Source organism: Balaenoptera borealis (genome assembly GCF_965194805.1).
Source record: "Balaenoptera borealis genome assembly, chromosome: 1".
In the NCBI taxonomy this organism is placed as follows: domain Eukaryota; kingdom Metazoa; phylum Chordata; class Mammalia; order Artiodactyla; family Balaenopteridae; genus Balaenoptera; species Balaenoptera borealis.
The window spans coordinates 162,324,053-162,351,689 of record NC_138860.1 but is presented as its reverse complement, the minus strand read 5'-3'; the positions used below and the strand labels follow the sequence as shown (position 1 = coordinate 162,351,689).

Here is a 27,637-nt window from a genome sequence, read left to right as displayed (position 1 = left end):
CTCCATTGTTGGGTCACCTCAGGCCAAGCAACCAACAGGGAGGGAACCCAGCCCCACCCAACAGCAGACAAGTGGATTAAAGTTTTACTGAGCTCTGCCCACCAGAGCAATACCCAGCTCCACCCACCACCAGTCCCTCCCATCAGGAAACTTGCTCAAGCCTCTTAGATAGCTTCATCCACCAGAGGGCAGACAGCAGAAGCAAGAAGAACTACAGTCCTGCAGCCTGTGGAACAAAAACCACATTCACAGAAAGGTAGACAAGATGAAAAGGCAGAGGGCTATGTACTAGATGAAGGAACAAGATAAAACCCCAGAAAAACAACTAAATGAAGTGGACATAGGCAGCCTTCCAGAAAAAGAATTCAGAATAATGATAGTGAAGATGATCCAGGACCTCGGAAAAAGAATGAAGGCAAAGATCGAGAAGATGCAAGAAATGTTTAACAAAGACCTAGAATAATTAACAAACAAACAGAGATGAACAATACAATAACTGAAATGAAAAATACAGTAGAAGGAATCAATAGCAGAATAACTGAGGCAGAACGGATAAGTGACCTGGAAGACAGAATGGTGGAATTCACTACTGTGGAACAGAATAAAGAAAAAAGAATGAAAAGAAATGAAGACAGCCTAAGAGACCTCTGGGACAACATTAAACGCAACAACATTTGCATTATAGGGTTCCCAGAAGGAGAAGAGAGAGAGAAAGGATCTGAGAAAATATTTGAAGAGATTATAGTCGAAAACTTCCCTAACATGGGAAGGGAAGTAGCCACCCAAGTCCAGGAAGTGCAGAGAGCCCCATACAGGATAAACCCAAGGAGAAACACACTGACACACATAGTAACCAAATTGGCAAAAATTAAAGACAAAGAAAAATTATTGAAAGCAGCAAGGGAAAAATGACAAATAACATGCAAGGGAACTCCCATAAGGTTAACAGCTGATTTCTCAGCAGAAACTCTACAAGCCAGAAGGGAGTGGCATGACATATTTAAAGTGATGAAACGGAAGAACGTACAACCAAGATTACTCTACCTGGCAAGGATCTCATTCAGATTTGATGGAGAAATCAAAAGTTTTACAGACAAGCAAAAACTAAGAGAATTCAGCACCACCAAACCAGCTCTACAGCAAATGCTAAAGGAACTTGTCTAAGTGGGAAACACAAGAGAAGAAAAGGACCTACAAAAACAAACCCAAAACAATTAAGAAAATGGTCATAGGAACATACATATCGATAATTACCTTAAACGTGGATGGATTAAATGCTCCAACAAAAAGACACAGGCTTGTTGAATGAATATAAAAACAAGACCCATATTTATGCTGTCTACAAGAGACCCACTTCAGACCTAGGGACACATACAGACTGAAAGTGAGGGGATGGAAAAAGATATTCCATGCAAATGGAAATCAAAAGAAAGCTGGAGTAGCTATACTCATAGCAGGTAAAATAGACTTTAAAATAAAGAATGTTACAAGAGACAAGGAAGGACACTGCATAATGATCAAGGGATCAATCCAAGAAGAAGATATAACAATTATAAATATATATGCTCCCAGCATAGGAGCACCTCAATACAAAAGGCAACTGCTAACAGCTATAAAAGAGGAAATCGACAGTAACACAGTAATAGTGGGGGACTTTAATACCTCGCTTACACCAATGGACAGATCATCCAAAATGAAAATAAATAAGGAAACAGAAGCTTTAAATGACACAATAGACCAGATAGATTTAATTGATATTTATAGGACATTCCATCCAAAAACAGCAGATTACACTTTCTTCTCAAGTGTGCACGGAACATTCTCCAGAATAGATCACATCTTGGGTCACAAATCAAGCCTCAGTAAATTTAAGAAAATTGAAATCATATCAAGCATCTTTTCTGACCACAGCGCTATGAGATTAGAAATCAATTACAGGGAAAAAAACGTAAAAAAGACAAACACATGGACGCTAAACAATACGTTACTAAATAACCAAGAGATCACTGAAGAAATCAAAGAGGAAATCAAAAAATACCTAGAGACAAATGACAATGAAAACATGACGATCCAAAACTTATGGGATGCAGCAAAAGCAGTTCTAAGAGGGAAGTTTATAGCTACACAAGCCTACCTAAAGAAACAAGAAAAATCTCAAGTAAACAATCTAACCTTACACCTAAAGGAACTAGAGAAAGAAGAACAAACAAAACTCAAAGTTAGCAGAAGGAAAGAAATCATAAAGATCAGAGTAGAAATAAATGAAATAGAAACAAAGAAAACAATAGCAAAGATCAATAAAACTAAAAGCTGGTTCTTTGAGAAGATAAACAAAATTGATAAGCCATTAGCCAGACTCATCAAGAAAAAGAGGGAGAGGACTCAAATCAATAAAATTAGAAATGAAAAAGGAGAAGTTACAACAGACACCACAGAAATACAAAGCATCCTAAGAGACTACTACAAGCAACTCTATGCCAATAAAATGGACAACCTGAAGGAAATGGACAAATTCTTAGCAAGGTATAACCTTCCAAGACTGAACCAGGAAGAAACAGAAAATATGAACAGACCAATCCCAAGTAATGAAATTGAAACTGTGATTAAAAATCTTCCAACAAACAAAAGTCCAGGACCAGATGGCTTCACAGGTGAATTCTATCAAACATTTAGAGAAGAGCTAACACCCATCCTTCTCAAACTCTTCCAAAAAATTGCAGAAGAAGGAACACTCCCAAACTCATTTTATGAGGCCACCATCACCCTGATACCAAAACCAGACAAAGATACTACAAAAAAAGAAAATTACAGACCAATATCGCTGATGAATATAGATGCAAAAATCCTCAACAAAATACTAGCAAACAGAATCCAACAACACATTAAAAGGATCATACACCACGATCAAGTGGGATTTATCCCAGGGATGCAAGGATTCTTCAATATACGCAAATCAATCAATGTGATATACCATATTAACAAATTGAAGAATAAAAACCATATGATCATCTCAATAGATGCAGAAAAAGCTTTTGACAAAATTCAATACCCATTTATGATAAAAATTCTCCAGAAAGTGGGCATAGAGGGAACCTACCTCAACATAATAAAGGCCATATACGACAAACCCACAGCAAACATCATTCTCAATGGTGAAAAACGGAAAGCATTTCCTCTAAGATCAGGAACGATACAAGGATGTCCACTCTCACCACTATTATTCAACATAGTTCTGGAAGTCCTAGCCACGGCAATCAGAGAAGAAAAAGAAATAAAAGGAATCCAAATTGGAAAAGAAGAAGTAAAACTGTCCCTGTTTGCAGATGACATGATACTATACATAGAGAATCCTAAAGATGCCACCAGAAACCTACTAGAGCTAATCAATGAATTTGGTGAAGTTGCAGGATACAAAATGAATGCACAGAAATCTCTTGCATTCCTATACACTAATGATGAAAAATCTGAAAGAGAAATTAAGGAAACACTTCCATTTACCATTGCAACAAAAAGAATAAAATACCTAGGAATAAACCTACCTAGGGAGACAAAAGACCTGTATGCAGAAAACTATAAGACACTGATGAAAGAAATTAAAGATGATACCAACAGATGGAGAGATATACCATGTTCTTGGATTGGAAGAATCAATATTGTGAAAATGACTATACTACCCAAAGCAATCTACAGATTCAATGCAATCTCTATCAAATTACCAATGGCATTTTTTACAGAACTAGAACAAAAAATCTTAAAATTTGTATGGAGACACAAAAGACCCTGAATAGCCGAAACAGTCTTGAGGGGAAAAAATGGAGCTGGAGGAATCAGACTCCCTGACTTCAGACTATACTACAAAGCTACAGTAATCAAGACAATATGGTACTGGCACAAAAACAAATATAGATCAGTGGAACAGGATAGAAAGCGCAGAGATAAACCCACGCACCTATGGTCAACTAACCCATGACAAAGGAGGCAAGGATATACAATGGAGAAAAGACAGCCTCTTCAATAAGTGGTGCTGGGAAAGCTGGACAGCTACATGTAAAAGAATGAAATTAGAACACTCCCTAACACCATACACAAAAATAAACTCAAAATGGATTAGAGACTTAATGTAAGACCGGACACTATAAAACTCTTAGAGGAAAACATAGGAAGAACGCTCTATGACATAAATCACAGCAAGATCCTTTTTGATCCACCTCCTAGAGAAATGGAAATATAAACAAATGGGACCTAATGAAACTTCAAAGCTTTTGCACAGCAAAGGAAACCATAAACAGGATGAAAAGAGAACCCTCAGAATGGGAGAAAATATTTGCAAATGAATCAACGGACAAAGGACTAATCTCCAAAATACATAAACAGCTCACGCAGTTCAATATTAATGAAACAACCCAATCCAGAAATGGGCAGAAGACCTAAATTTCTCCAAAGAAGACATACAGATGGCCAAGAAGCACATGAAAAGCTGCTCAACATCACTAATTATTAGAGAAATGCAAATCAAAACTACAGTGAGGTATCACCTCACACCAGTTAGAATGGGCATCATCAGAAAATCTACAAACAACAAATGCTGGAGAGGGTGTGGAGAAAAGGGAACACTCTTGCAGTGTTGGTGGGAATGTAAATTGATACAGCCACTATGGAGAACGGTGTGGAGGTTCCTTAAAAAACTAAAAATAAAATTACCATATGACCCAGCAATCCCACTACTGGGCATATACCCAGAGAAAACCATAACTCAAAAAGACACATGCACCCCAATGTTTATTGCAGCACTATTTACAATAGCCAGGACATGGAAGCAACCTCAATGCCCATCGACAGATGAATGGATAAAGAAGATGTGGTACATATATACAATGGAATATTACTCAGCCATAAAAAGGAACAAAATTGGGTCATTTGTAGAGACGTGGATGGATCTAGAGACTGTCATACAGAGTGAAGTAAGTCAGAAACAAAAAAACAAATATTGTATATTAACGCGTATATGTGGAACTAGAAAAATGGTACAGATGAACCGGTTTGCAGGGCAGAAATTGAGACACAGATGTAGAGAACAAACATATGGACACCAAAGGGGGAAAGTGGCAGGGGGTGGTGGTGGTGTGATGAATTGGGAGATTGGGATTGACATATATACACTAATATGTATAAAATGGATAACTAATAAGAACCTGCTGTATAAAAGAATAAAATTCAAATTTCAAAAAAAAAAGATAGCTCAAAAGTCAAAACTTTTCAAAAAGTTATACTCAGGGTTAGAAAAGTGAATAAGGATATACTCTCACTCTCTTCCGTGTGTCTTCTATCCCATTCACCCCCACAGGTAATGGATTTCACATTTATTATTTCCATTTCTTTTTTCCAAAATAAACACACCATTTCCAATTCTTCGTTACACAAAAGGGGGTACAATACATAATCTTTTGCGCTTTCCTTTTTTACTTAATATGTCTTAGAAATCACTTAATTCATAGATATCTTCCTCTTTTTTTGTTGTTTTTTAACTATACATTCATTCTGAGGATGAACCATAGTTTATTCCACCAGACTTTTGTTCTGGTTGTTTCCAAAATTGTGCTATTAAAAATGACACTGTAGTGAATAATTTTGTGTATTTTCCCCGTATTATTGGAAGTGTATCTTCAGAGTAATTCCTAGAGTGGAATTGTTGCATCAGAGGGTAAACGGTTGTGTGGTTTTGTTAGATGTAGCCAAGTTCCCTCCATGAGGATTTCCCCATTTTGCATCCCTAGCAGAAGTGTATGACAGTACTATGTATTTCCCCTGCAACCTCACCAATAGAATGTATTGTCAAGCATTTGAGTTTTCACTAATCTGATTAATAAAACATATCTCAATGTGGTTTTAATTTTTTATTTCTTCTCTAAGTTGAAAATATTTTTATACATTTAAGAGACATTTATTTGTAAATCATTGGTTTATGTATTTTGCTATCTTCTGTCAAGAGTTTGATCTTTTTTTTCCTTTCAACTTACAGGAGTTCTGTATTAGGGAAATTAGTCCTTTATAACATGTTGGAAATATTTTCTGACAGTTCGTCCTTTGTCTTTTGACTTTGCTTATGGTGTTTTTGGCCATATAAAAGTTTTTTTTTCTTTTTTTTTTTACACAGTAGATTTTATCACTTTTTTTAAAACTGAAATATAGTTGACATACAATATTATGTTAGTTTCAGGTGTACAACATAGTGACTCAACATTTAAATACATTATGAAATGATTACCATGATAAGGCTAGTAACCATCTGTCCCCATTCAGAGTTATTATGGTGTTATTGACCATATTCCTTATGATGTATATTACATCCCCATGACTTAAATTTATTTTATAACTGGAAGTTTGCGCCTCTTAATTCCCTTCACCTATTTCACCCATTCTCCTAACCTTCTTCCCTCTAACAACCACCTGTTTGTTCTCTGTATTTATGAGTCTGTTTTTGTTTGTTCGTTTATTTGTTTTGTTTTTGAGATTTCAAGTATGAGATCAACAGTATTTGTCTTTCTCTGTCTGACTTATTTCACTTAACATGATATACTCTAGATCTATCCATGTTGTCACAAATGGCAGGATTTCATGCTTTTTTATGGCTGAGTAATATTCCATTGTGTGTGTGTGTGTGTGTGTGTGTGTGTGTGTGTGTGTGACATCTTCTTTATCCATTTAGATTTATATTCTGGGCTTTCTGTTCTGTTCCATTGATGTATATGTCTGTTTTTGTGCCAGTACTATACTGTTTTGATTACTGTAACTTTGTAGTATAGCTTGAAACCAGAGATACCACTCTTTCATTGAAGTTGTATTTTTAGTCATAGTTTGAAAGCCTTTTGCCACACCCAGGTTATGATGGAATTTACCCAAATGGTTTCTTTTTTTCTTTTCTTTTTTTTCTTTTCCATTTGAATACTTCAACAATTTAAGTTTATTGTGAGGTATGGTATGAGGTATGAATACAAGTTCATCTTTTTTCAAAGTTCTGTATAGTTATTCCCAATATCATTTATTTGAAAAGTCTGTCTTTACCCCAGTGATTTGAGAATCTGTCTTTATCACATACAAAATGTCTTATGTATTGAAGTTTATTTCTTGATTTTCTATTCTATTTCACTGGTCTTTCTATTCATTAACAATAGCATACTATTTTTAATTCTAGAGGCTTTCTGGTATGTTTTACTATCTGGTAAGGCTAATCTCCCTTATTTCTTTTTTCTTTTTCTTTTTTTTTTTTTTTCTTTTTCAGGATTTCTCATAGCTATAATTGTACATTTATTTTTCCATATGAACATTAGAATCAACTTTATCAGTCCTAGAGAAAAAAGTTGGTATTTTTGTTTGGCTCACATTACTTTACTCATTCGCACATGCATATATACACACATAGATGCATACATACACATACACACATAGCTTTATGGACATCTTTCCTTTTTTTCCAGGTCTGCTTTCATGTCTTTCAGAAGTGTTTTAAAGTTTTATTCATAAAGGTTTTGTACAGTTCCTAAAATTGTACCTTTTGTGTTGCTATTATATTATTCTTGATTTTTATATGTTGATTTTATATTCTTGCTTATTGTATTACTTCACTGTTCAATTTGGTTATATTGTTGATTCTCTGAGGTTTTACAAATATACTTTCATGTAATCTGCAAATATAGTTTTACCTCTTCAAATTCTTATGCCATAAATTGTTTTCTCCTACCTAATTGCATTGGCTAATATTGTCAATACAGTGTTAAATAATAGTGAAGAGTGTGTTTACCTGTTTTAAAGAAGAGACAGACTGCGGAAGCTTAGAGAAGTTCAATAGCTTAAGATCACAAGCTAGTAAATGGCAAAACCATGATCGACTTTCAGGTCTGTTGTACTCCAGAAACTTCCATTCTTTTTATTCTGTCATGCTGCCTCTGGCATCTTTAAAGATTTGTTTAAAGGAGACAAGACTCCTTTGTAATTTCCAGCCACTCTCAGGTGGATTGGAGAAATCCTACATATTTAATGTTTTGATCTAGCAGTTGACCCAGTGAACATGCCTCTTTCCTTGTTCCCTCTTTTTCTACAGGTAAGGGAGAGCATGCCCCAGCTTTAATCTAGATATCTTTCCTTCTTTAGAGTCATTATTTACAAGGACCAGAGGATTGAATACATTTCCTTATTTCCTTGACAGGAGCTCAATTTGGAAATGGAAGACCAACAGGAAAACCTGGATACTCTTGAGCACCTGGTCACTGACCTGAGCTCCTGTGGCTTTGCCCTGGACCTGTCCCAGCACCAGGACAGGGTACAGAAACTCAAAAAGGACTTCACAGAGCTACAAAAGACAGTTAAAGAAAGGTGAGTTTTCGTATGTATGGATCAGTGTCATGGAGCTAATTTTTTCTTGCTATTGAATGAAATGACTTTCTCCTCCTTCCTTCTTCACCAGAAAAGATGGCATCAAAATTCTGCTACTGAGCCATAGGAGATTGGAAAGTGCCTCTTTCAGACAAAGCTATTCAGTCTACTTAATTCTTAGTGGTTTTTCTGTTAGTAAATAGTGAGTTCCTTCTTAGTAATGGGACTCAGTTCCTCCTCAGTACAATCAAAAGCCCAGGTCACCTGGACCAAACAGAACGAATTTGGGGCAGCAAGTTGGATTGTGGCAGGATTTGAAATAATGAGAAAAATTGGAAGAGACTTCCCAGACATAATTAAGGATTATATTGGAACTCACACTGCTTGTTTTGACCACATTTAAGTTGCTGTTATGGAGGAGTTTCTGGATTCTTCTTTTAAGGCAAACATTGGAATATACAACAAAGGTGGATGATTTCAGGTTATTAGCTCACAGTTGAAAAGCCATAATTCCTCCATTAGAAAGCCTCATGTGGGTTTAAAAGCTTGATAAGACTTCTCTTGGTTTAGCCATAAATATCTCGATTTAGCAGATGACGGCTTTAGTGACTAGAGGAAAGCAGTTGCTCAAATCACCACTGTAAGCAGCGGTTATTTAGTGCAGGTGACAGGGACAGGACAAAGGCCAAGAAGGCTTTGTTTTTCTTGCCCTCAGCTGAGGGCCGTTTAGCTATACGAAGAGCCAGGATCTCTGGCTTGAAGTCTAATAGATGTGACCATTTCCAAAATTTAATTTCAAAATTGAATTCTTCTTTCTCCTTGATTTATTTTACTCATTGGTGTGCTTAACCTAACTTCTCTGAGCCTCAATTTTGGCATCTTCCTTGTTAAAGGAATTAGCATTTGAATTGGACCTTGAAAGAGTCAAATACCTAAAAAGTAGCAGAGCTGGCCTTGAGATCCAAAGCCTGCATTCTTTCCATTGTATCATAGTACCTAAATAGCAGGCTCCCTTTAGTTTTTCTCATTTTCACTTTAGCCTAGAGTAAGATTGAAGACTCCTTTCCCCAGAAATGTCCAAACAAGGGCAACAGATTCCTTAGTTTGATGCTCTCCTACATTATATGTGGTTGTTTAGCCAAAGCTGCCATGGAAAAGATTATGAGAAGGAAAGGCCCTGTTAGGAAACTGATGCCTAGAGTCCTAGAATGAATATAGTTTTAGTTCACGTTGACTTCTTTACAAGCTTAGTCTGGCAAGTAACAAATTGTCTCTGTTGACAGAGAGGAAGATGCATCATCTTGCCAGGAGCAATTAGATGAATTCCGGAAGCTGGTTAGGACTTTCCAGAAATGGCTGAAGGAAACTGAAGGGAATATTCCACCTACAGAGACTTTCGTGAGCACTAAAGAGCTGGAAAAACAGATTGAACACCTGAAGGTAGGTGAACAAAGTCTCTCCAGGAATCAGGCTGGACAGCAGTTTGGAATCTTGTGTGGACTCATTTCCACCTGTGGTGGGCAAATGGTGTGAGAAATCCAAGTTATCCATGTGTATCAGAATAGCAGTTCCTCCATTCTCTCCACGTGAGTCCAACCTACCCTACCCAAGCACTGAGCACCAAAACATCTCCTATTTAAAAACCAAAACCAAAAAAGTAATCTGGGAATGATATCTGTAAAGTTTCAGCTGTTTTGGGGTTGCCTGTCGTGCTGTGGTAGGTCATAAAAAAGACAGTTGTCAGAGTCCAGTCTTGAGAAGCTTACACTCTCGTTGTATGTTTGAGAATTAGACAATTATATGTGAGCAAGTGACCAGATATGTGATCAGAAAATTGAGGAGAGAATTTCTCCTCAACTAATAAAGAAAAGTTACTACAACTTATGAAGGAAAAGTTACAATCAGATGGTTGGAAGGTACCTGCAAGGGTAGCATCAGCCTTTCTCCCATCTGGTGCAGAATCACTTCTCTCCTATCTTTGATTCATAGTCATCCAGCTCTATTTGCACCTCTAACATGTTTCTTATTTTTGTTGAAACCAGTCTCCAACTAACTCTCATGCATTTGTCCTTATTTTCTTAGTAAAACAGGATTTATCTTGAATAGATGAAAGAGAAGAGCTTTCACAGAGAGAGTGCCAGGAGCGTTTGCTGTGGGGAGTTCCTAGGACAGAGGTTCCCTGATTTCTCGGTTCATGGTTCCCTTTGTGTTTCAAGACATTTTTCATGGCATCTCAAGGCAAAAAGCAAACAAACAAAAAAACACCCAAAAAACTGAAAAACCTCACTTACTATGTGGTCAGGTCCAAACAGCTTAGCAGTAGTTGTTCACATGGTGTCCAACAGATGTCACTCTTTTTCCCTCAAAAATTTAAAATATCCTGTGAGTCAGTGCATAGTTTGGGAACTGTTGGCTCTTTGGAATCAAGAGTGACTAATAAAAGAACTGACAAACTCTGAATTGGCAAGGTTCAATTTGAAGTTTGGCAGCATGAGCTTGCCAGATGTTCATGGCTCGATGTCTTTCTCTGCTGCTGCTTTGCAGCTTGAAGTCAAAAGCAAACTAAGTAGATTGTGAGGGAGATTCAGTATGGAGGAAGGGATTGAAGGCTAGGATGGTGTCCCAGCTTGGAAAAGAGTAAAATTCTACTTCTGTAGCAGGCAGTTCACAGCTTAGAGACAACATGACCAGATACTTTTGTCTTAGAGCAAATGCCATTGTTTCCTAACAGCTTTCTATGGTGGTTTGAGCTCTGACTTGAAACCCAATATAAAATTCCCTTGAAAAGGCAAAGTGTAGCCTATGATTTTGTATGTTTCTCTACATCTCAATATCTAGCTCCTCATTTTACCCTCCAATTACCATTTCCTTTATATTCTTTACAAGCGTGGTATTCCCTTTGTCCACCTGGCAAACTCTTATCTTAACTCCAGTCTTTCCTCTCTCCAGCGAGAGTTAGATGTGTCTCCTTTTGTGCTCTCAGAGTCTAGTGGCTGTCCATATTTCTGTAATAGCATTTATCACATTATAATGCCATTGATAATCTGAACTCTTGGTTTTAGGAACTGTGTCATAATCCTATTTTGTATCCCCAGTGTTTGGCACAATGCCTGGCCTATAGTAAGTGCTCAAAAAATATTTGCTTGATGAATGAATGAATGAATGAGAAGGGCCTGAATATTCCAGGATATCATTCTCCCACATCTTGGCTGGCTAAACCAAGATCTGGAAATGGCTGAATAAATGAGGATGATTGCTTAATGCTTATCAAAACTTTAGGGAGTGTATGTAGAACAGGTGTCCCTACTTATGAGGAGAACGCCTCCAGATAATTACATTTTGCTATTTTATTCTTTAAACAGGGTCTTCTAGATGACTGGACAAGTAAGGGAACTTTGGTAGAAGAAATCAATTGCAAAGGTACTTCTTTAGAAAATCTCATCATGGAGATCACAGCACCTGATTCTCAAGCCAAGACAGGTGAGTGCGGGCTCTTGAAAATGTAGTGAATAAACATCATTCTTCCCTTTGCCCTTTGGTGATGACCCCTTATTGAATAAACATTAGAATCAAGGTTGGATATGAAAACCAAGGATGTTTCATGAAGCAGTCTTCCCCTCAACCTGATCTGTTTTCCCATTTCCTTTGTAACATTGCTCTATTTTGCAAAACCCCTTCCTGTGATGGGAAAAAGTAAAGGGACTAGTTGGCCCACTTAGAACTGTCAAATGAACATAGAAGGATTAAAATAGGATTTTCCATCTTGAGGAATTTCTGTCTTTTAAATATGTGAATGGATGGCTATGCATTAACTTTAAATTAGGGTCAGCCCTGGAGGGTATAAGCATGATATCTTGGGAGAGGCTAAGTGTTTAGGAGTCAGTATTGGTACACCAGGAGCTGACACACTTCTTGGAAGTGCATACAAAGATTGTGCCCAACTATATGAAGTATCTCTGCCTACAAATTAAGTCTTTCAAACAGAATGTGTTCTGAGCTCACAGTCACTTGCTGGTTGTTAATTGGGATCTCCTAGGTTTTATTACCAGACTATGTTAATGCACTCCTATAGTCACTTAAATAGTAAGGGCAAAGTTTACTTTCTTTTTTCCTCCTGAGAATGGCTACTTTCCTATTGTATCCTAAAGTTTAAAGATGTCTTAGAACTATCTAGAAGTGACAACATTTCAGAGAATTGGTGATTTTTATATTCTAACACTTAAATTTCTAAGTTCAGTGACTTATTAGTGTGTGACATCACCCAGCAAACTTTTTCTATAAAGGGCCATAGAGTAAATATTTTAGGCTTGTGGGCCATATGGTCTCTGTCACACTACATGTCTCTGCCATTGTAGCACAAAAGCAGTCATAAACAATATATAAATGAATGGGCGTGGCTGTGTTCCAGTAAAACTTCACATACAGAAACAGGCGGAGGGACAGATTTGGCTGGTGCACTAAAGTTTTCTGACTTCGGGACTAGATCAGTGGTTGTTCGAACTTTTTAAAGTACTGTAATCTTTTTTAAAAATAAATCTCAAGTAGAACTATAAGACAGATAAAAATATAAGTGAATTTATAGCATTTATCTATTATGAAATTCATCAATGAGAATATTGAGGCTATTGGGACTTCCCTGGTGGCGCAGTGGTTAAGAATCTGCCTGCCAATGCAGGGGACACGGGTTTGAGCCCTGGTCCAGGAAGATCCCACATGCCGCGGAGCAACTAAGCCCATGCGCTACAACTGCTGAGCCTGTGCTCTAGAGCCCGCGAGCCTCAACTACTGAGCCCACATGCCACAACTCCTGAAACCCGTGCACGTAGAGCCTGTGCTCCGCAACAAGAGAAGCCACCACAATGAGAAGCTCGCTTGCTGCAACTAGAGAAAGCCCATGCGCAGCAACGAAGACCCAATGCAGCCAAAAATAAATAAATATATAAATACATAAATACATAAATAAATAAAAGAATATTGAGGCTATCTTAGTGAATATGAAAATTTGGAAAAAAAGAATTTTTGAATGACAGCTTTATTATTTATTTCTCAGTTTTTTCCTTGGTTGCATTGTATGCAGAAAATACAGTTCACACAGATAAATAGTTGCAAATGATGACAAATGTTTTTAAAAGTTCACTTTACAATCTGAAGTGCTAAGAATTCTCTTACTACACAATTCTACTCTGATGAGAGCCTGCTCTGAGTAGATGTACCTCAGCCTTTTTTGTCATTTTATTTAATGGAATTCATGTGTGCTGTAGATGTTTTTCTTTGTACGTAAGTGGGCATATGTAGGTTTGAAAATTATAGAGTGCTAATGAAGAACTACAACTTTTCCCATCAGTTACACTCAGAAAGAAGTTTAAATGTATGCACAGAGGTGCAGGAGCTACTTTATTCTCCCCAAAAAGCAGCATAAATTGGCTATATCTGCTGGGTTAAAATGTGGTGTTCAACATAATTGAATGTGCATGTTTTACTGCCATTTCTAAGTACTTAGGAATATATTCTGAATATTAAAATTAAACCAAACACTTACAGAGTCCCTAAAGCACCTCCTCAGGGTGCTTTGAAAACCAGTTTGAAGATCACTAGCCTGAGTGCTCTTAAAAAGTTCTCTTCCATCTCTGAAAACCCATGAGTGTTCTAGTTCCTTATGGTCGTGGAGCTCTTTTGGTTTCATAAAGTGCTTTCACGTACACTACCTCACTACTTCTCACCAGTAACCCCATGAGAGCTGACAAGATAGGTAGTATTCTCTTCATATCCCAGAGAAGATACCGAGGTCTGTCCATAGATTAAGGCTCACGTACTGAGTTAGTGACAGTCTTGGCTACGACTGTCTTCTCCAAATTACTAGTCCGGTTTCTTTTTGGTCATCACCAGACTGCAGTGGAATATGATCTTTTGGTTTGATCCATTTTTTAAATTGAAACTACAATAATGTTAACATTTAAAAGTTTTACAGTCATTATTGTCTAATATAACCTTGCACTTGACCTTTTCCACAGTGAAATCAGTGCACGTGAGAGTCTTATTCTGCCCTTTGAATGTTACATTATGTCATGACTGTTCTTCACATTTCTTTATAATCTTTGTAATTACATGATCTGGTTTTTACTTACTTGGGATACTTCTGAAACACAAGGAATCAACTTGGGGAGAATAGAGGTGAAATTGTGGTAATTAGAAACAGAACCAAAGACCCTAAACAGAATTTATGGGAATGTTTATGAGCCAGATTTATTGACGCTTAGAATTTCTGTTTTCTGGTGGGGGAAGGGGAGCAGAATGTCATGAAAAAAAAAAAACAGGGAATCTTTTGAAACAATATAGGAAAGGCTCATTTTAATGTCTTTACTAAAAGAATGCTGCTTTTTATGTCCTTAATTGTACTTATTGTTTATTTTTATTATGTTGAAGAACATTGATGTTAAAGTTGAACCTTTTTGGCTGTATTATAAATCCTCATTCTAAAGTATGTCGAATGCCAGTCTAAAGCCTTAGTCATTCTACTAATACTTGCTTCACAAAATTAGGGCAAGGTTCAAAGAATCCAAATTGGAGATTTAAGAAGAGAATTTGGATTTCCTCTAGAAAGGGTTAGGGTTAGGGTTAAGGAGCTGAAACTCCTCGAGTGACACTGTTGCCCGGCAGCTAAAATGATTTGTCTCTTTCCATAAGTATGTTGTCTTGTGCTGTGTTAACTTCCTGATATCTGAGCTTAAAGTGAGTGCCAAAGAATAAATTCGGTGCCTGTATGTATTCCTAACACATTTGTCTTGCCTTGTTTGTCTCTCTGTCCTTCTGCTCAGGTTCCATACTGCCCTCTGTAGGAAGCTCTGTAGGCAGTGTAAACGGATACCACACCTGCAAAGGTGAGAATGCCATTTTCAACAGTGCCTCTTCATTGGGTGTGTTAGGACAGTGTTCATGTTTGCATCTGTGTATGTTTCCGTATGTGTGGAAGGATTGCTGCCAGGATGGGTGTGAGGGTAAAAGTCTGGGGAGAAGCAACTGTGATGGCTCTTTGTTGCTAGCTAGAGGCTAAACAGGTTGGCAACCAGTGAAATAAAGTTACTAAGCAAATAAACTGGACCACTAGATAAGACCAATAAGGAAAGACCTAGAAGAAAATATATGCAAATCTTTCAGTTATAAAGAAGCTATACTAGAGGTGGTCTAAATCTAGCCCTCAGCCTCCCAGCTAGGTTTTCTTCTCTGCAGTTTAAAGAAGAGGAAGTAGAAGAATGCCCCAAATCCTTCACTCCCTTCACTTTTGCTGCTCGCATGTTTGCTTAGCATTTTATTTATACATCTGAGTATATAATGCCAAAATCAGAAATCCGATTAATGAGAGCTCTTTTGCTTTTTGTATGTAAACAGGAACTTCTATGTGATTTAGCAGGAAGATCATCTCTAGTTCACTAGAAGGAGTGGGAGAGATACTTAATCCTGATGAATAATTTAGTGAGGAACCAATGGGGATGCTTGAGAGCTATTCCCAGTCTGATTTCTGTTTCTATGATGCTAGATCTGACGGAGATCCAGTGTGACATGTCAGATGTAAACCTGAAATATGAGAAACTCGGGGAAGTGCTTCGGGAACGCCAGGAAAGTCTTCAGGCTGTCCTCAGCCGAATGCAGGAAGTTCAGAAGGAGGCAAGCTTGGTGCTGCAGTGGCTGGAATTAAAAGAGGAAGTCCTGAAAGGCATGGATGCCTCTTTATCTCCAACCAAGACAGAGACAGTGAGAGCCCAAGCTGAAGCTAACAAGGTACTGTGTTCCCATTAGCTGCATCTCAAACACTAAGAGGAAGGGGTGGTTGTACCGGTGTTCCCGCCTGAGCCCGGGGGCCTGAGAGTGAGACATAGCCAACCACCCAGTCGTTACGAGCAGCATGTTTGACTTTCAAATGACTAGTATGCCTAAACTCTCCCAGAGCATTTTCTTACCTATGAAATTAGAAATTGTTACACATCAGACTGAGAAACAAAACCAGATCTGTTTGCAGAAGGAGAATAGCCCTCCTCAGAACCATCAGTTCCTTGAGAATGGGATCTCATTTTCAATGTGATGGTATAAGCCAAACCATTCCATCAAAGCACCTTTCCAACTCTTGGAGGGATCTAAACAGCTGTGATTGCAGTTCATTCTTAAGATTGACGTGTAGGCCTAGGGAAAATGTCAGAAGAAATAAGACCATGTAGAAAATCCGGTAAAAATTTTTTGCCAAAAATTTTAGTATTCCTGTTGAGCCTAGCATGTCATATCCTACAACTGCGTAAACATCGCCATTATCGTCATCGTCATCATCATCATCAATTCCTGACACTTTTAGTTTATAGGGATTAGCAATTTTCTTATTGGGTTACTGATGTGTTGTACATAAAAGAAATTCAAATCTTGCCATCTAGATTTTCCTTTTAAGTAAATATTCAAGCAGAAAGGTTAAGTATCTTAAAATCATGAAACAAGCCATGGATAGAATCAGAAGTCGAGCCTGTAATTGCTGCCCCCTCTTCCCGTCATTTCCTCCACACTCACAGGTTTGTTTCCTGTCCAGAAATCTCATGGCATTCATGATGTTCTTTCTCCTAGGCCTTCCTGGCTGAGTTGGAACAGAATTCTCCAAAAGTCCAAAATGTAAAGGAAGCCCTGTCTGGATTACTGATAACATATCCCAACTCACAAGAAGCAGAAAACTGGAAGAAAATGCAAGAGGAGCTCAGTATGTTATCACTGGGGTGTTACAAATTCACTGAATTCCTTATCTTCAAAGTAAACACAGGCTTTCGGCATACCCAACAAACAGGAGTGATTTTTAGTTAATTGTCATAAGCAAGCAAGAAGGGGCATGTGGGGTTAGAGAATGAGCCTGATTGTGGAAAAAATTTAGAGATTCCACTCAAAGCATCAATATTGGCTTTCTTGGGCAAGTCAAACTGACAGTCTGCTGTGACAAAGAGCATTGATGATAAAAATAAAAAATGGGAAATAATCTAAACATTCTGTGAAGGAATTAAATAAATTATGCTGCACTCATAATATTGAACTATAAATGATGTAGGTGAATGTGTATTGGTATGAAAAAAATTATTGGCATGAAAGATGCTCATAATTAGTAAGCTTAAAAACAGGTTATAAAATAATATATATGTCGCATAAGGTATTTTACATGCGTTGTGTATGTATGTACGTACTTCTGTGCAGTTTTATCCCATGTGTAGTTTCCTATAGCCACCACCGCAGTCAAGATACAAAACTGTTTGTTACTTTAGTTAAAATTAAATGCAGGTTATTTTTAACTTAAAAAAATATTAAATAATGCTCCAGGGGTCATTTCCTGTAGTATTTTAGGAACGTAATTTAGGGACCAGGCTAGTGGCTGATGAGGGTAAAAGAATACATTCTCTCATTTCCTCTCTACAGATTCCCGATGGGAAATGGCCACCGAGGTGACGATGGCTCGGCAAAGGCAGCTGGAGGAATCCGCAAGTCATCTGGCCTGCTTCCAGGCTGCAGAAGCCCAGCTCCGGCCCTGGCTAATGGAGAAAGAGCTGATGATGGGGGTGCTGGGGCCCCTGTCTATTGATCCCAACATGCTGAATGCGCAGAAGCAGCAGGTGCAGGTGAGCAGCATGGCTGAAAGCTTTCGAGCAAAGAAATCAGAGGCACTTGAATCTGGGTCTGAATGCTGCTCTCAACAGGTAGATTTACATGACCCTGGACAAGTCATTTAACTTCTCAAAGTCTCCATTTCCTCACTTTAAATGAGATGCTTGTAAGGTCTTCATCATGGTGCCTGTCAAATAGCAAACACTATTGTTAATATCATTATATATATATATATTTTTTTTTTTTCAATTTATTTAATTTATTTTTTTTATGGCTGTGTTGGGTCTTCGTCTCTGTGCGAGGGCTCTCTCTAGTTGCGGCAAGCGGGGGCCACCCTTCATCGCGGTGCGCGGGCCTCTCACTATCGCGGCCTCTCTTGTTGCGGAGCACAGGCTCCAGACGCGCAGGCTCAGTAATTGTGGCTCACGGGCCCAGTTGCTCCGCGGCATGCGGGATCCTCCCAGACCAGGGCCCGAACCTGTGTCCCCTGCATTGGCAGGCAGACTCTCAACCACTGCGCCACCAGGGAAGCCCCTGTTAATATCATTAATGTCAGTAACTGTGTTATTAATATCGTTGACTGAGGCAGTAAGATGAGCAGATGGGAGACAGGGAACTTCTGACTAAATGGTAGAATCATATTTTATTTTCAATCCCCAGTGGTAGTGATCCACATTACTTCATGCAGTATCTTATATCTGCCAGCTTTACTTAAAGATTTTCTGCTGATCAGATCTCTGTACCCAACGTTTGCGAAATTTAGGTTGGTCCAATTATGTCATTTCCAGTGAAATCCTGCCTAGACCCTTTCCTTGTTCTATATCCTTCCCTAAACTTGTTCTGTTTCTTCTCACCACCCACCAAGTCCCCTAAGAGTAGTTCTTGAAAGAACCCTTTCTTTTAGCCCCTGCATCCATGTTAATTATCAAGTCCTATTTAGTCTACTTACAAATATTTTTCTAATCCAGTGGTTTTCAAACTTTTTGATCCCAAAACCCTTTACACTCTTAAAAATTATTGAGGATCCCAAAGAGCTTGTGTTTATCTACTAATATCTATTAATATTAACTGTATTAAAACACTGAGGAATTTTTAAAGTATATATTTATAAATTAATTTTTAAAATTATGATGATACAACCATAACACTAACATACATAACATTTTTATGAAAAAATAACATTTTCCAAACTGTAAAAAATTGAATAAGAGTGACATTGTTTTATATCTTTGGCAAATCTCTTTAATGATGTCTGGCTTGGGACTTCCCTGGCGGTCCAATGGTTAGGACTCCGCGCTCTCACTGCCAAGATCCCGGGTTCAGTCCCTGGTCGGGGAACTAAGACGTGCAAGGCATGGCGATAAATGAAATGAAATGAAATAAAATAAAAATGTCTGGCTAATAGAACAGTCTCACAGATTTTCATATCTGCTTCTGCACTCAGTCTGTTGTGATATCGGATGTCGTGAGAGAACAAGAATTTTAAAAGGCAAATAACATCTTAATATTATTATGAAAATAGTTTTTACCTCACTGACCCCATGCAAGGGCTTAGGGACTGCCAGGGGCCACCAGACCGTAATTTGAGAACCACCATTCTAAGCTTCTCTTCTCCTCCACCCTAAATGCTGGTGGGCTGGATCTTGGGCCTGTTGCATTGCAGCAGCTCGCTAAAGGGCCTCTTGGTCTAGTTTATCTTCCACACAATTATCAAATTATCCCCTTAAATCATATATCTGAATATATTAAAATGCTTCTGTGGCTCTTGGCTGCCTAGTGAACAGAGTTCAAATACCTGCTCACTGTGGTGCATGAGGCTTTTCACAGTCTGGTCCCAGTTTGTCTTGCCGGCTCTTCCCCCATATACCTGGGCTTCTTCCCACACCGGATAACGGGTTCTTTCCTGAACACACTGCACTCATAGATCTCAGGATCTCTGTGCCTTTGCTAATCCCAGGCCCTCCTCTGAACCAGCCTTACTCTCTGTTCTCTTGGAGAACTCACATATTCTTTATTGTGTCACCTGTGAAGCCTTTCCTGACTTCCCTCTTCTGCTCTTGTCATCCCCGGAGGAATTAACCACCTTTACTTCTTGCTTTCACAATTCCACGTTCACGTCAGCATTTTATCATTTTAACTTTTGTTACATTCTATTATAGTTCATTATTTACACATCTGTTAGTCCTTGAGGTCCTGTCATATTTATTTTTATGCAGTGTAAGTGCTGAGTACTTTCCATAAGTTTTCTTGTTTAATCCTAACAACAGCCAAGTAAGTAGTTTACTGTCCTCATTTTGCAGATAAGGAAGCTGAGATTTGGAGAACTTTTAAGAAGTTGCCTAAGTTTATACAGTTTAGTGAGTGATGGAGTCAGGATTTGAACCCAGGCGTCTAACTACAGAGCCTGTAATCTCAACTTCTTTGATGAGTGAAACAGTGAATAGAAATAAATAAAAAGGAATGGTACTTGCTTTAAAGAAGCTTTTTATCTAATTGTGCTATATTATAATGTGCAGATTATATGTGCTGATGGAAATTCGAGAAAGGAACTAAGAAAAGTAGGGCATTAAGAGTTGAAATGGCGAGCCCAGCCAGTGATATAGCTCACTTTGGGACCCAGGGTTCCAAACCCAAACTCCCAATTCAGAGGCCTGGGTTTTGCCTGGCAAAGCTGACAAGTGCCCATCCAGTCAACAAACTTTGGTTTCCCAACCAAGGCCAACCTTAGTAACTGATGTTGAAACAGTATAGGACAAATAAGGAAAAGAAATAAAATAGACACAATCAATGATCCTTTAAAAACAACAGGTTTTTATTAAGCAGTTGTTAAAAGTGATACTGCATTTTCATAGTAGCCTGGTCTTTGGAGTTTTCTGGTTTATTTTCAAAAGGAGTTGGCACTGCTTGGCACAATCCAAAATCAGTTTTTGTTTCGACAGTGTTTTTAGATCTGTCTTTTCTCTCTAAACATCTTGGTGTCATTTCTATTACAGTTTATGCTGAAGGAATTTGAAGCACGTAGGCAACAGCATGAGCAGCTGAACGAGGCAGCTCAGGGCATCCTAACAGGCCCTGGAGATGTCTCTCCTTCCACCAGCCAAGTACAGAAGGAGCTCCAGAGCGTCAGTCAGAAGTGGATTGAGCTGACTGACAAACTTAATTCCCGTTCCAGCCAAATTGACCAAGCTATTGTCAGAAGCACCCAGTACCAGGAACTGCTCCAGGACTTGTCAGAGAAAGTGAAGGCAGTCAGACAGCGACTGAGTGGCCAGTCGGCCATCAGCACCCAACCTGAGGCTGTGAAGCAGCAGTTGGAGGAGACCAGTGAGATCCGATCTGACGTGGAGCAGTTAGACCACAAGATTAAGGAGGCGCAGACACTCTGCGATGAACTTTCAGTGCTCATTGGAGAGCAGTACCTCAAGGATGAACTGAAGAAGCGTTTGGAGACTGTTGCCCTGCCTCTCCAAGGTTTAGAAGACCTTGCAGGTGAGGAATACACTGCTGCCATTATTAGTGGCAAGCCAAAAGGAGGAGTGGATTAGTGGTCCCAAGAATCTAGGGCGACCCTTAAGTAGCTTTTGGACTCAGAATAGTGTTACTTACTCTATCCCTTTGTCCACCTACAGTGAGGACTGCCGTGGTCATTACACATTGATTGGGCACTAGCAATATGTGAAGCTTTACACACCATAATCTAAGAGATAAGAACACTAATATAAGTCTAGCCAGCAGGTAGAGATTCGTAGAGGTACTTATAGGTGGAGTTACACACATAATTTCACTGATACTCACTTATTTTCTTCATACTGTATGTGTACGCACACACACATATACCATATATACAAAATTAGAACATGTTCTAGACTTTTTAGGATGGCCTTATACAAGAAAAAATTTGTCATTAATTTGTTGCCTCTTTTTCTAGAAACATTTATGGCTTTTTACCAGCTTAGAAGTTAAAAGTTTACTTCTGTTACTCAGATCACCTTACAAGGTTGATATGAGGGTTAAATAGGATATAGTATATGAAAGAGCCTAGCTATGTGCTTCCTTTATGGTAGACCCTCAGTTAGCATTAGTTTCCTCCTTTTCCTAAGATTAGACCGTGTGCTCTCAGCAAACATTTTAAATGCCATGTTCAGACTTGACGATTTAAATTTGATTTTCTCGTTTCAGCCGATCGCATGAACAGACTCCAGGCAGCTCTTGCCAGCACCCAGCAGTTCCAGCAGATGTTTGATGAGCTGAGAACCTGGTTGGATGACAAACAAAGCCAGCAAGCAAAAAACCGCCCAATTTCTGCAAAATTAGAGCGGCTGCAGTCTCAGCTACAGGAGAATGAAGAGTTTCAGAAGAACCTTAACCAACACAGTGGTTCCTATGAGGTGATTGTGGCAGAAGGAGAATCTCTGCTTCTTTCTGTACCTCCTGGAGAAGAGAAGAAAACTTTACAAAACCAGCTCTTTGAGCTCAAAAGCCATTGGGAAGAGCTTAGTAAAAAAACTGCAGACAGACAGTCCAGGCTCAAGGACTGTCTGCAGAAAGCTCAGAAATATCAGTGGCACGTGGAAGATCTCGTGCCATGGATAGAAGATTGTAAGGTCAAGGTGTCTGACTTGCAGGTCACTCTGGATCCAGTGCAGCTGGAGTCCAACCTCCTGAGATCAAAGGCTATGCTGAGTGAGGTGGAAAAGCGCCGCTCCCTGCTAGAAATCCTGAACAGTGCTGCTGACATTCTGATCAACTCTTCAGAAACGGATGAGGATGATATCCGGGATGAGAAGGCTGGGATCAACCAGAACATGGATTCCATTACAGAAGAGCTACAGGCCAAAACAGGGTCCCTTGAAGAAATGACTCAGAGGCTCAAGGAGTTCCAGGAAAGCTTTAAGAATATTGAAAAGAAAGTTGAAGGGGCCAAACACCAACTTGAGATCTTTGATGCTCTTGGCTCTCAAGCCTGCAGCAACAAGAACCTGGAGAAGCTAAGAGCCCAACAGGAAGTGCTGCAGACCCTGGAGCCACAGGTGGACTATCTGAGGAACTTCACTCGGGGCCTGGTAGAAGATGCCCCGGACGGATCTGATGCTTCCCAACTTCTGCGTCAAGCTGAGGTCACCCAGCAGGAGTTCCTAGAAGTGAAGCAAAGAGTGAACAGTGGTTGCATGGCAATGGAAAACAAGCTGGAGGGCATTGGCCAGTTTCACTGCCGAGTCCGAGAAATGTTTTCTCAGCTGGCAGACCTGGACGATGAGCTCGATGGCATGGGTGCTATCGGCAGAGACACTGATAGCCTCCAGTCCCAGATCGAGGATGTACGGCTGTTCCTTAACAAAATCCAAGCCCTCAAGTTAGACATAGAAGCCTCTGAAGCAGAGTGCCGACAAATGCTGGAGGAAGAAGGGACTCTGGACTTGTTAGGACTCAAGAGGGAGCTAGAAGCCCTGAGCAAACAGTGTGGCAAACTGATGGAGAGGAGTAAAGCTCGGCAGGAGCAGCTGGAGCTGACCCTGGGCCGGGTCGAGGACTTCTATCGGAAGCTGAAAGCACTCAGTGACATGACCACAGCGGCAGAGGAGGGAGAGGCGCTCCAGTGGGTAGTGGGGACCGAGGTGGATGTCATCAACCAACAATTAGCAGATTTTAAAGTAAGTCTTACCCTTGGTTTTTAATCTTTTTCTGTCTAATATGTGTATTTCTTTTCTTGTAACTTGGAGACCGATTGAGTACACATCTTAACTTCTGTCCCTGGTTTCATTATTCTCACTTCCATCACCACCATAGCACACAGTTTGGAGACTAGACAGTCTCTTGGACTTCTGGGCAACTGGTTTAAACATTTTTCTATTGTAATTTATTTTAATGTTTATAACCAATTAAGGGTATGGAAAGAAATGTCCAAACCTTATTTCTTACTCTAAGAATCTTCTCCTATGATTTCTTGAGATTTCAAATTAACCAATTTTGTAACAGTAGTGAATGTTTGTTGAGGGCCCTGTTTTTCGTATCGAGGTGTGAGAATCCATAAGATAAACATGGGCTCATCTTGCTAAAGTGTGGATTTTTTCACAGATTTTGAGGGAAAATTATTGATGTATTATGAGATAAAATGAAAAATTCTCATGAATTATTAAGACGAAACATGACACTTCAAAGAAATTTTCCACTTGTAGCAAGTAGTGCTTAAGACTACACCTTAGACTCCTAAAGAGCACAAGTTCTCTGCCCGTATGAGAGTTTGAGAAGCACTGCCTTAACTGCAAAAATATTTTGATTCTTTGCCTGAGTCAGAATTTCCAGTCCTGAGGTTTTGTGAGTCTATATTAAAACAACCGGGAAGATGAGAGGAGTTGACTCAAAAGCGCAAATTTGCCAGGTTTGGGTTTGGAACCCAGGGCTGTCTGCTGGGTCTTGGCTCTCACTGCATGAGCCTTTCACCCCAAGACTTACCTAAAAGCGCCTCGCTTCCCTGCTGGAGGCCTGTTTGCTTGCTCTTTCCTTCTTGGTGCCTGGGGTAGATTTGGAAAGGATACCTTACTTCCATCACCAGTGGTGATTGTTCCTATTTACACAGTAACACTGCCATCAGAGTTAATTTGTTCTCTCAGAGCCCCTGCCTGTTAGGATTCTTTCTGTTAAAAACATGGATGGAAAGGTGGTGTTGACGCCAGGTCAGAGCCACGTGGTCCCGAAAAAGATCACAAATTTGTAGACAGGACCCAGATGCAGAAAGGTGGCTGTTTCACAAGGGCCCTCTAGCTTGGGGGATGTTTAGCACACTAAGGTGAGGCATTGGCTGAAGACCCCCTTACAGTGCAATGTGGAGCAACACAAGTCGTCGTATTTGGGATTCTTGAGGCACCGGGGGAGGAAGGGGTAGGTAGAGAAGGTTCAAAGCCATGAGCCCACATGTTATCCTCTGGGAAACGCCCACACCTAATCCAGTGGCTGGGTGGCCTTTCCTGCTTCACCACGTGGGCTTCTCTTCCCTCTTCCACTGTAAGCCCCTCAAAAGCAGAGGCTCTGCTACAGGCATGCTTCATTTATCTGATTTACTTGGATCTGGGTTACTTAGAATCAACTGTCTAACCAACTAAATGAGTTTTTTAGAAAATTGAAGCTTATCCCTTGAGGCACCAAAATAGTTTTATCAAACTAGATTCTGGTTTATATGGAATTATTTTAACTTTTATTTGCCTAATTTCCTAAACATTATATTGTGTGTAAGTTTTTATGAGTGCAGGTTAACATTACTAAACGGATTATACTGTTCTCTACTATGGTGAGGCTGCTTTGTACTAAATGTTCTTAAATTACCGTGCAGTTTGAGTTCTGTATTGAAGTCCTTGTTCAGGGCCTCTAATTGCTGTACTGGTTGGGTTGGATGTATGTGTATGTGTATGTATACATGGGGGGATGTAGTTTCTGCCTTTTCCCCCATTACCCTGATATCAGGTATTATTTCTCACTGCTGTTACTTTTCACTGCTGTCACTGAGTCTGCCTTGAGCAGTCTGTCCCTTCCTTCTGATCTTCAGTGAGCTAGAAAACAAACTAAACAAGCCTGTTAAAATTGCATTAAATATGACCTAGGATATAAAAAAGAATCCACAGGCAGGCATATATAGTGTTTGGATTTGAGGACAAGCGATTGTTTCCTTTTCATTTAATCCTTGGTTTCTAGAGGCATTCTGAATTTTGACGCTGCTGAAAGCTTTTGAGAAATTATTGGACATTCCCGTATTTTATTTGTATCCTAGTATGTAGCCCAGCAGCACTCAGGGTTCAGTAGCTGCTTAGTTGCTTGGGATAACAGACTTGTTTTGCTGCTTTCTAAGAAGAAGCCTCCCACCACCAATACTGTGGATATGGCGGCTGGGGCCAGTGTGTTTATCTGCAGGCAACTGGTGGTGACAAGGCAAGATGAGAAGATGAGTGCGAGAAGGAGGGTGGTGAAGTTGGGTGCCCGTGTGTACCCTCCTCCAGCTGGGGGTGCAAATCAGAAGCCTGGTTCCACAGGTCCACCTTGTAAAGTCAAGGGCTTTGGGAAGAGTTTTTGCCTCTTCCCAGCAAAGGTTTTCAGGCAGGAGGGGAGGAATACAGTACTGGCTTAGCTCACGCTGAGCTCATGGGAAGTGAAAACAATGAGAAGGGAAAAGCTCTGTGTGTCAGTTCACAGTTCCCTAGAGGCTGAGCCAAGGGAAGGTCTTTTTGGACCCATTCTGAGGACTGAGTCATTTTCATGATCTGAGCGTTGAGTTCCTGGGTTAATGTGCTGAGTAGTCCAGCGATAGATTAATCTTCCCCTCACACCAGCAGCAGACCAGATGCATACAGTGTGACTCTGCTTTCAGATTCAAATTGTTTTTAATAAGAAAAAACAGAGATGAAGGTAAGTATTAAAAAAACAGTGTTCGCTTTAAGTTTTCAACTCTTGTCTTTTTACGATGGGATCACGCTCTCAGCACAGAATCTGCTGTAGAGAAGAGGGTATGAATCTGTGAGACGGAAACGTGGGCTGTGCTTTGACCTAGCTGACTCCACTGGGGATGGTCAGAATAGACAAATGAGTCAGGTCTGTGGAGAACCCCAGGCTTACTTGGGACTGTGCAACAGTGCTGAAAAATGCTAGGAAAGGCAGTTAGCCTCTGGGAAAAGTTATTTCCTTCTTAAATGAATGTGAAAAACTGAAAGTCATTATTCCTAGGAAAGACTTTTCCCTCGATTGCTTCTGAATAATTGATAGAATCTGGACAGCCAGTGAGGACCTATCAGATGGGAATGGAAGAGAGTCCTTTCCCACTAAACAGGCAAAAACCTCAAACCTCCTGAGTTAGGCGCTTTACTGGGTTCTGCTCTCTGTTGGAAGTAGAAAGGAAGAAGCCATTCCAGAAATCACGAAAGAGAATATTGAGCATGTTTGCAGAAAACTGGAAGGAAAAGACTTTGGCTAATCTCTTCAGGAAATTCCGTTTTCCTGAACAAGAGAGTCTCTGATTAGTGAGGAAAAGGAACTGTATATATATATATATAACTAGAGTCTAACAAGAAAGGAGGGACCTTTATTTCACTGAAACTTAAGTCAAAGAATTCCCCCAGGGTGACCTTCCTAGGAAGGGAAGAGAAAGACTCCAGATTTGGAGAAGAAATCTATAAGTCTGAGGATAACAAGAAGCTTTCCTCATTTTGAAATTCCCTATGTAGGTTTTGTAATCAAGAATTGAGATCATTCTGAGTCTTACACCAGCCCCTCCCTTGCATCGCCCTCAGGAACCACACCTGCCTCTCAGTCAGGACATGTGGAGGTTTGGGGTTTGGTGGGCTACAGGTAAGGCAGCAGGCTTTCTTAGGACTGTTCTCAGTCCTGATTCAGTCTGAGTAGAGCCCAGGGTCAGGGACTGCATACACTTGCAGCTTCTGTCTGGGGACCTCTATCCTACTATGAAGCCAGAACAAGAAAGCCCCATAAACCTGTTCATCTGATTTTTGGGCCTCATGGAACGCAAGCATAAGCTTCACTGTGAGCACATGTGAAAACTCTTGGAGGACAGGGCCTGCCATGGAGCTGAGAGACTGCCAATTTGCACAATGATAGATATTCACTCCTTACTTTCAAATAATTACAAAGGCAGTATCAGCTCATCTGC

General features: G+C 39.7%; 1 protein-coding gene across 14 annotated transcripts in view; it reads left to right on the top strand.

Moving 5' to 3' along the window:
• The window catches only part of MACF1 (microtubule actin crosslinking factor 1), a 346,247-nt gene that overhangs the window by 240,385 nt on the left and 78,225 nt on the right, over positions 1 to 27,637 (top strand). For 13 of the 14 annotated variants that reach the window (XM_082387379.1, XM_082387380.1, XM_082387378.1 and 10 more), the window contains 9 exons: positions 8,204 to 8,370; positions 9,654 to 9,810; positions 11,733 to 11,850; positions 15,186 to 15,248; positions 15,905 to 16,146; positions 16,972 to 17,101; positions 17,803 to 18,002; positions 20,982 to 21,477; positions 22,168 to 23,639. In XM_082387379.1, coding sequence (XP_082243505.1) covers positions 8,204 to 8,370; positions 9,654 to 9,810; positions 11,733 to 11,850; positions 15,186 to 15,248; positions 15,905 to 16,146; positions 16,972 to 17,101; positions 17,803 to 18,002; positions 20,982 to 21,477; positions 22,168 to 23,639 — 3,045 coding nt within the window. The remainder of the gene's footprint in view (positions 1 to 8,203; positions 8,371 to 9,653; positions 9,811 to 11,732; positions 11,851 to 15,185; positions 15,249 to 15,904; positions 16,147 to 16,971; positions 17,102 to 17,802; positions 18,003 to 20,981; positions 21,478 to 22,167; positions 23,640 to 27,637) is intronic. The other variant, XM_082387384.1, reaches the window with a different exon arrangement.